The 9,333-nt window shown below is 50.0% G+C and overlaps 1 protein-coding gene across 1 annotated transcript in view; it reads left to right on the top strand.

The window, feature by feature from the left end:
- Positions 1 to 389: 389 nt before the first annotated feature.
- The window catches only part of DCHS2 (dachsous cadherin-related 2), a 224,685-nt gene continuing 215,741 nt past the window's right edge, over positions 390 to 9,333 (top strand). The window contains exon 1 of the mRNA XM_057496860.1: positions 390 to 4,142. Coding sequence (XP_057352843.1) covers positions 2,127 to 4,142 — 2,016 coding nt within the window. The 5' untranslated portion in view covers positions 390 to 2,126. The remainder of the gene's footprint in view (positions 4,143 to 9,333) is intronic.

Raw genomic sequence — 9,333 nt, 5'->3', positions numbered from 1 at the left:
GTGGTGGTACATCTAGATCTAGACTGGGGATATAAAACGAGGGCAGGAAGGTGGATAAGGATGTATTAGATAAAAGTCTTGTACTACTGAAAGGAGTCTGAATTATATGGAAATATGTTGGCAGGTTCTAAGCAGGGGGTGACAAGATTTGTGTTAGCTTTAAAACAAAATCACTGGATGCTTGGTTGAGAATTACATAAGGGTAAGAGTGGAGGACTACCTAGGGTGAGATTGCAGAGGTTGAAGGTGACAGAAGAATCTAAAGACTCGTGACAAAATCTCAATGGTAAGGAGACTCCACTGGTGAAAGGAAGCTGAATTTATTTTAATAATGACTCTATTTACAGGCAACTGATTCCATTATAAAATAAATCGTCTTATTATTTTGTCAGAGGTAGAGATGATGGTATGGCTGTCTATTCGCAATTATATATAACTCCATTGTATATTAAAAAGACATCTCACTATTGCTGCAAAGAACCACTGTGCAGGGGCTTTTGGTCCTCCCTAAAGGAGAGCAACAGTATCTAGGAAATTAATTATTCCCTCCAGGATAAATGCAAAACTGCAGAAACCATTTGCTAAACATGACCAGCTTTCTCAAGAAGGCAGAGTCCTTCCTCTGGCATTCTTTATTAGAGACCATTTATCAATTTCTACCTATTATTACGGATAATTGAGGGAAACCTGCGACGATGGCAATTTATTGGCATTTTTCTTGGGCTCAGACGCAGCGTATTTTGAAACTGGTATCAATAGTGGCCCTGCCTGCAAACTTCCTTGGTCAGAGGCGGTGGTGGTGAGCTGAAAGGTGGTGGGGCCTCGGCTACCCGGCTTTCTGCTCATAAATCAGCATCGTAAAACATCCTACAAGTGTTGTGATGGCGCTGAAGGCATTAAAATGTGCTTGCAAGCCGAATCTGTTGTAGTCATTCTTGGTGGCAGAGGGGAGTGACAAGACGCTCCCACGTGGCGGGGTAGTAGCGCGGCATAATAAAGCGCGGTTTGCTCCATGTGTGTCACAGATTTCCCGGGGTTTCTCGAAGGCTTTTCCAAGTTACGCCTTATCCTCTTTGCAGTCATCCTGGCCCCAGCTGTGCATCGGCCTTTGACTCCATCTGTCCTTCCGCTGGGCACGAGTCTCTCGCCAAAAGAACACAAGTTTGGCTCCCCAAAGTGATTACAACCCCCACCCTCTCTGTCAGCCTGAGCCCAGCGTCAGGCCGGCTGCTGAAGGGACCGTCTAGAGGTTGAGGGGGCAGGGCGTGCAGAGGCTGCGCCCCTCACCTCCCCGCACCCACCGTCCCTTTGCTCGGAAAGCCTGGCCGACGCCCCGTCCGCGCTACCCCCACCGCCGCACGGTCCAAATCTCCGGGTCCCTTCCAGAACGGTTGCTCCCCTCTCTTCCGTTTCGGGCCCAGCCGCGAGCGCGCCCTGCAGCAGAGCGGAGACTCGCAGGTCGGAGGTGGCCCTCGTGGGCGCCGCGTCACACGGCGCGCGCGGGGGGGACGGAGGGAGCGGCGGGCCTGGGTGGGAGGCAAGCCGCGCGGCCGTCCGGGCGCGAGACGCGGCGGGGCGCGGCCGCCCCCCAGCAGCCGACTGCGACGCAGCCCGAGCCCCCGCTCGCTCCCTCCCTTCCCCCCCCGTGCGTTCGGGCCCGGAGCCCCTTTCCCGGCCTCCCCCGCCCTTACCCCCACCCGCTTCCCCCGCCCGACCCCCGTCCTCCGCCTGTGTGTGCGCGCTCTAAATAATTTCATCCTTTTTGGCAAAAGAAATAATGCACCTGACTTTACCAGGGGGAAACAACCAGCCGAGCAGAACAAGAACAGATGTAAAAGGAATAAAAGGAGAGAGAAAAAGAGATGAGACTCGTTTAAAGAAATCCAGGGGCTGAAGAGGTGGCTGCCGCGGCCGAGGCAGCGGGAGCTTCCCTGGCGGCGCGAGCGGCGGGCCGCGGACGTTTCCAGCAGGCGCGGATGTCCTCTCGGGAACTCCTGGGCCTGGCTCTGTTTGCCAAACAGTCTCTTCTTCTTTGGCTCACACACTGAAGAGGCTCCTGGATATTTCTGCCATCCCGCCTCAAGCTGGCAGTTACCCGGGAGCCTTCCCAAGGAGCTGGCGGAGAAATGAGTCCTTCTGGGCCGGAGACGGGCCAAGGGCGTCAGCAAGTGGGGGCGCGCGCCGGAAAGCGGCGAGGGTCATCCCTCGGGCTGCTGGGCGGCGGCGGCGCTTCCGGGGCGCAGCGCTGCCTGCTCGGGCTCTACCTGCACGCGTGGCTGTGGGCGGCCTCGGGCTCAGCTGCCCAGGTGTTCAACCTCAGCCTTTCCGTGGACGAAGGGCTGCCTCCGGACACTCTGGTGGGCGACATCCGCGCCGGGCTGCCGGCCGCACAGCAGCAGGAGGAGGGCGGCTTCTTTCTTTCCGAGGATTCGGATGACTCACCGCTGTTGGACGACTTCCACGTGCATCCGGACACCGGCATCATCCGTACAGCGCGGCGCCTGGACCGCGAGCAGCGGGACCACTACAGCTTTGCGGCCGCCACGCTGCTGGGCGCAGTGGTTCAGGTGGAGATCCGCGTCAACGATGTGAATGATCACTCGCCCAGCTTTCCCTGCGATTCCCTGCAACTTGATGTCTCCGAACTCAGTCCTCCAGGTACCGCCTTCCGTCTGCCAGGTGCCCAGGACCCCGACGCCGGGCTGTTCAGCACACAGGGCTACACCCTCTTGCAACCTTCCGACCCTCCGCAGGACCCCGAAGGACCGTTCTTCCAGCTGCGCTACGGCACCCCAGGGTCACCAGCGTCGTCGCCGCCCTCCTTGACCCCGGAGCCCTTAGACCTGGTGCTGTTGCGGCGTTTGGACCGAGAAGCGGCGGCGGCACACGAGTTACTGATCGAGGCGTGGGACGGCGGCCGCCCGCGGCGCACGGACCGCCTGCGTGTGGAGCTGCGCGTGCTGGATGAGAACGACAACCCGCCGGTCTTCGAGCAGGGCGAGTACCGCGCCGCTGTGCGCGAGGACGTTCGGCCGGGAGCCGAGGTCTGTCGCGTGCGCGCCACCGACCGGGACCTGGGGCCCAATGGCCAAGTGAGCTACCGCATCCGCGCCCGGCAGCCGCCCGGGGCGAATGGCGGCGGCGGGCCCCTGGGGGACGCGGCCTTCTTCACTGTGGAGGAGCTGAGCGGTGTGGTGAGGGTGCAGAGGCCGCTGGACCGCGAAGCGCAGGCCTGGCATCAGCTGGTGGTCGAGGCCCGCGATGGCGGAGCCGAGCCCGAGGTCGCCACAGTTCGAGTGTCCGTCGCTGTCCTCGACGTGAATGACAACCGACCGGCCATTCACCTGCTCTTCCTCACCGAGGGAGGCGCCCCGTGCGTTTCCGAGGGCGCCCGACTCGGCGACTATGTGGCTCGCGTCTCGGTGTCAGACGCGGACGGTGATCCAGAGAAGGAAGCAGGGGTTGCCGGTGAACTTGCTGTGGGCCCCGGAGGCGGGAGCATCTCGCTGTCCTTGGAGGGCGGGGAGGGCGCCTTCACGCTGCGGTCTGGGGGTTCTCCAGGGATTTTTTTCCTTTGCGTCGAGGGGCCCCTGGACAGGGAGAATCGCGACCTGTATGATTTGCGACTGGTGGCCACCGATGCCGGATCCCCGCCGCTGAGCACGGAGGAAACGCTGCTGCTCCGGGTCGCCGACCTCAACGACCAGCCGCCTGTCTTCAGCCAGGAGCACTACCAGGCCTCAGTGTCTGAGGCTGCTGCCCCCGGCACCACAGCAGTGTGCGTCAGCGCCTCGGATGCGGACGAGGCTGGCACGGACCACGCGCGGTTGCGCTACTCACTGGTCCACCTCCAGTCTCACTGCAGCCAGGAAGCTCCGTGGCCCACAAGAGAGTGCGGACCGTCCTTCACAATCGATCCTGAGAGCGGCGTGATTAGCACCATCCGGAGTCTGGACCGAGAGGTCCAGGAGGCGGTAGAGCTGAGCGTGGTAGTCCAAGACCTTGGAGAGCCCCCACTCTCTGCCACCTGCCTGGTAAGCATCACCGTGGACGACGTGAATGACAACGAGCCTATCTTTCGGAGGCAGGTGTACAACGCCACTCTTGCGGAACATGCCCCAGTTGGGCATTGCTTTTTGCAGGTGAGTGCATCAGGTCTGTGGATCAACCCAGAGACCTGAGCAAGGATGGCAAGGTTGTCTGTTCAGGGATGGAGAATTGTGATGTGGATGCTTCCTGGCTCCGAAAGCAAGGGGGCATGGCCTCTAGGTCCTCCTTTACAGTAAGTGAATAGGTGTCCTCTGGTCATCTAAACTTTCTGCAGGGGTTTGGACTGAGTGATCTCTGAGATGTTTTATGCTTCATATGCTATTTGTATCTTGATTTTGCTTATAGAATCCCTGTTTCCTTCATGTTGCATATGTGCACCCAAATTAGTTTGGGAGGGAACCACCTATTTAAAACCAAACAGTATGCAAGTGTCAATGGCTCATATTTTTGAGCATCATTATGTGGCACCCGAGGGAAATAAGTGGCGCTCACAAATTAGTTTTCCAAATAAAGTATGTGTCTTAAATACTGAAACCGTTTGGAGTAACCATTTCTAGAGACTTCCTCCTACCTTCTTTCAAAGCTTACAGAGGCTAATTGGGGACATCAGTCATTTTTATGAGTTGTGGGCTGAGTTCCTCCAGTGATGCCTTCACAACTCTGAGGAGTGGTGGTGATCAATCATCCTTTATGAAGTGGGAAGCCTCTACCCTGCTTTTCTGGTATTTTGTTCTTTAGAGTTACATCTGTCCTTCACTCCCAGAGTGTTGTGATTTGCGCCTTCTAACACCACTCCTCATTCCTTCCAATTTCCTATTTCTTATCAGATATGAGATAACATGACAGATCTCTAAGACTGGTTTATCTACTCCAAGATAACATGAATACATTAATAGAGCCCGAGAGGCTAACTAGTGAGTGAGGCTCTAAAGCTCTAGCTCTCACTCAGGCTGGGTTGTTTAAAGACCTGACTACTTATTTCTTGGTTTTAAGGGAATGAGGCTTTAGCTTTTATAAGTTATGTCTCGAATAACAACTTTTAGATAAGTGATGTGTTACTATATTGTAAAAATGATTTTCATGACTGCTTCTATCTTATTAATCCTTTGAATCTGTGGGCAATAATACTTTCCATCCATTCCTCTAGTGGGACTGTTAAACCATAATGAATCTAGTGCTAGCATAGGTTATTAAAGAATTGCTGGAGTATTAAAAGAAGGCTTGAAAATCAATTAATGATTGTTGTTGAGACAACCTCACAAGTGTTAGTGAGGAACACAATGGAAGTTTATCTCTCAAGCAGAGTCTAATGATGTGGGTTAGTTGGTCCTTCTCCATCCAAGTTAGGGTCAATCCTGGGAGTGCCTTAGATCATGTCCACGTGTCCCATTGGCCAGAGCTCAGCTATGTTGCCTCGAGTGTACTGTGAAGGAGGCTGACAAATGTAGAGGTGCCCATGGCAGCAAGTGTGCACTGACAGTTTCTGCCACAGATTTCTGAAAATGAAGTCATAAGAAGAGGTTACAGTAGACGATTTCTGGAAGTCCCTGAAGATCTTGGTATGAAAGAGTATAATTTGGCACCATTTTAAGGAAAATAAACAGAGTGGATTAATTGTTATTTTTTTTATTAGAACCTTTCTTTAGAGTTGTTTCTAAAATTGTGAGAGGATTCTGCTGTGAGGTGTGAGTTTGCCCCATTATTATGACTCAGTATGTGTGGATCTGTTATGATGAGCTGAAACTGGCTTAGGGGTAGGACTGCATCTCCAATTGCAAAACACGTTTTCTGGTTGCCAAGTATTGCTGTAGATAGTATTAAATAGTGCTGCTTAGAATTTCTGGCAATTCTAGTGATCTAGCCCTTCAAAGACTGCTGAAATCCTGTCATCCACTGGGCTGTCGGTGGTCTCCACAGCAGCCCTGTGAACTCTTGGTGTTCTGTAAGCCCTCTAGCTGACTCTGTCCTCTGACTTCCAGAATGTTAAACTCGCATGGATGTCTTCCATCTGCTTTCTGTCTCTTTCCTTTCTCAATATTTCTTTACACCCCTTTGTAAAAATGAACTTCCCCAGCTCACCTTTGGATCCCATGGCCTCTCCTTTTTTCCAGGGCTTTAATTACTTTTTATCAGTTCTTCTAACTGTGCCTTCTGTCTGTTGCTCTCTACCAGTTATCTCCCTTTAGACATCATAATTGCTCAATTCTCCTTTGTCAGAATCAAGCAAACACAAAATGAGGAAACAACAGGGGAAAAAAAAGTTCTTCCCTAGATAACCCTGTAAAGGAATGCCATGTGATCTAATTAAACAATCCCCTGAAATTTCAAGGTATATTGGTGGTTACTCCACATCACTAATTCTAGAGTCCATCTACTCTTATTACTGCTCCTACTGCTACCATCTGCTGGCCATCCTCCTGTCCCCCCAGGCCTGGCTGAACCCTTTTACATTCTCGTACCCAAATTGGAAATATCCAAAGACTGTAGAAATTTGAAAAGTCCAAAGACTTTGTTTTGCAAAACAGAGGGATTTAATACAGAGTGCAAGAACCAGTAGCAGCCTGAGACAGGTGACTTCTGACTCCAAGCGGTTTTCACAACTTTCCAGGCACTCACTGGTTTCTTGATTCCTTGCTCCCCGCTCCCCCCATATAGAGAGCCCTTTCTTAACCACTCACCCATCAGGAGCTCCTTGCAGTATTTCTCAGAGCTTTCATGGTCAAGGCATAGAGGGGTTTCTTTGTAGATGCTTAGGGGTGTTCCCCCCAGTTCTAGTGTACAGCCTGAAAGATTCTCTTTTTCCTCAGATTACTGTCAGAAAGGCTAACTTCAAACTCGAGGCAAGACATCCACTCTCCACTCAGCACTAAGTCCAATGGAGTGAACTGTGGTAATAGCCTTTATCTTGTAACCAGATCTTAGAACACTGACTCCATCATTCATGCCTGAATCACAGACATGCCATAACAAGAAGACTATTCTCTCACACTCCCTCATATGTCCACACTGTATTAATTCACTAATTCATTTATTTAATTAAATGTAAACATTGATTGACACAACAGCATTCAATGAGCAAATATTTATTGAGTACCTATTACCTGCTGTGAACTGGGCTTGGTGCTGGGGATGCCGCAGCGGGCAACATGCGCAAGGTCCCTGTGCTAGCAGGCCATGTGCTCTCCCCTCTCTCTCCCTCCTCTGCTGTCACCCCTCAGGGATGAATGGCCTGTGCCCTGCCTTGGCTTGCAGATCACTCCTTAGCCCTTTGTTCTGACCTTCCCCCATCATCATACTAAATCCGGTCTCTCTTCCTGCTGTTATTTAAATACAGTGGCTTTTCCTAGTCATCACCTCCCTCGTTCTCTCTAAAGCCCTTTGGACTGTGCCCCACTTCCTCTTTCTCGGCTATGTCTTCCTCAAGGCTTTTGTGTCACCACCTTCTCTGTCTGTGTCTTGCCAATTCCTCCTTTCCCCTTGACACTGCTCATGCAGTGGAGGCATTTCCAGCGATTCTGTCTTCCTTTCACTTCTGTCCTTTCTATACTTTCTTCTACATATTCCCAGAACTGCAAACTTTATTTTTGCATCTATAAACTCATTTTTTTCCCCTTGTGTATATCTCCACCTGGATATATTCTTGGCACCTGAAACTTAATATTTCCCAGATCTTGAAGTCATTTCCCTTCTATTTTTTTCTTTCTTTCTTTTCAACTTTTATTAATCAGTTCCCTTTGGAACTTCCCTATTTTTTGTTATTGTCCCTTTTATAGATGTGTTTATGCATTTGGTACTTGTCTGTGTGTATGTATTGCCATTTGCTGGGGTGGTTATGTTTTGCATTTTTTGTCAAGTACAAGTGTAAAGAGTAAGGTCTCATCTCATACAAATGAGGTTGGTAAAGAAAGAACAGGTCTTGAGTTTCCAGCCTGGGGTTGTGGGACTGAGCATCTGGCTGCACCTGACTCTTCTTGTCATGGTCTGATTCTGTGGAGCCTGTCCTGTTGGGTGCCTGGGCAGTGGGCATGAAAGAAGGTACCATCCATCTGCGAAGATGCTGAAAGACAGGGAAGACTGGTTCCTGCTGTGCTTCATGGGCTGGAAAGAGCTAAACTACATCTTGTTTCTAATTCATGATATCGTTTGAGGTTATTTCCTTTTTATTAATCCCCTAGTCTTTAGTAAAGTCTTTCTAAATGTGTTAGCTTTGTCTCAGCTGTACTATGGAGGTAAAAATGGAGAATCCAAAACACCCTCTATGGGAGAGATGATTTAAGTGAAAGGCTATTGATCAGCGTTAGTCAAGTGTCCAGGGCAAGCAGCCCCAAAGTCTGAGTGGAGACAATGGCAGAAATCAGCAGGTTATGTTGAAGTAAGGTGGTTCCTAGGAAGGACATGAGGCCCTTCTGCTCAAGAGGCTCCCATTATGCCAGCTTTGGAAGTAAGAGGATTTTTCAAAGAAGATGTTTCTTAATATCTTAGTGTGACCTTTGGTTCCTCTCCAGATTTGACCAAGGGCTTTGTCACGGCCTTCAGTGTTTCTTACACCTGTCCCTTCCTTTATCTCCATTGTCATCACCCTGCTCTATCACCACTTCTCTTCTGTTGTCTGTGCTCCAAATGAAAGGGATGTAGGCATATCTCAAATGTCACCTTCTCCCATTAAGTGTTCTCTCCTTCTACCCACCTCTTCTCTTAATGTTCTTTGTAAAGCTACAATGGTTCACTTATATTAGTAAAACAATGGATTGTAAGTACCTTATAGGGCTGCAATTTAATGGTATTTTGAGTCTCCTATAATTCTTAGTGTCTTCGATCTATATACTAGAAGATCAATAATTTTGTGGAATTGTATTAGAAGAGCTACATAGTGAAAAAAATCTGTGAGTAAGGATTGCAACTAGTCAACCCATTTTTTGCCTTTTGATTTTTCACATTTTAGTGTGCATTAATTTTATTGTAAAGTTTATTTCTTCATGTATTTTTTCATTGATCCTTTGGAATTTTGTGGTCTGCATTCATGTCTCAGTCCTCCCCTTGCCACTAACATACCCTTACACTGTAACTTACATACATGCTTACATACTTACAAAGTGTGTACCAGCTTTGATGGTCATATCATTGCATTACCCTCATATGATAGTCTTACTCTGTTCTTTTATATGGACCTGACCTATCTGCACACATGCACTGAAAGCATTTGAGATTTCCACAGCAGTAATTGTGCCTGTCTCCAGGATGTATCCAGATTACCTGTCAACTGCCGTCTTCCCTGATTATCTG

Source organism: Manis pentadactyla, chromosome 1 (genome assembly GCF_030020395.1).
Source record: "Manis pentadactyla isolate mManPen7 chromosome 1, mManPen7.hap1, whole genome shotgun sequence".
NCBI classification, from domain to species: domain Eukaryota; kingdom Metazoa; phylum Chordata; class Mammalia; order Pholidota; family Manidae; genus Manis; species Manis pentadactyla.
Note: the sequence above shows the minus strand (reverse complement) of the source record. Positions and strands in the feature narration are given on the sequence as shown.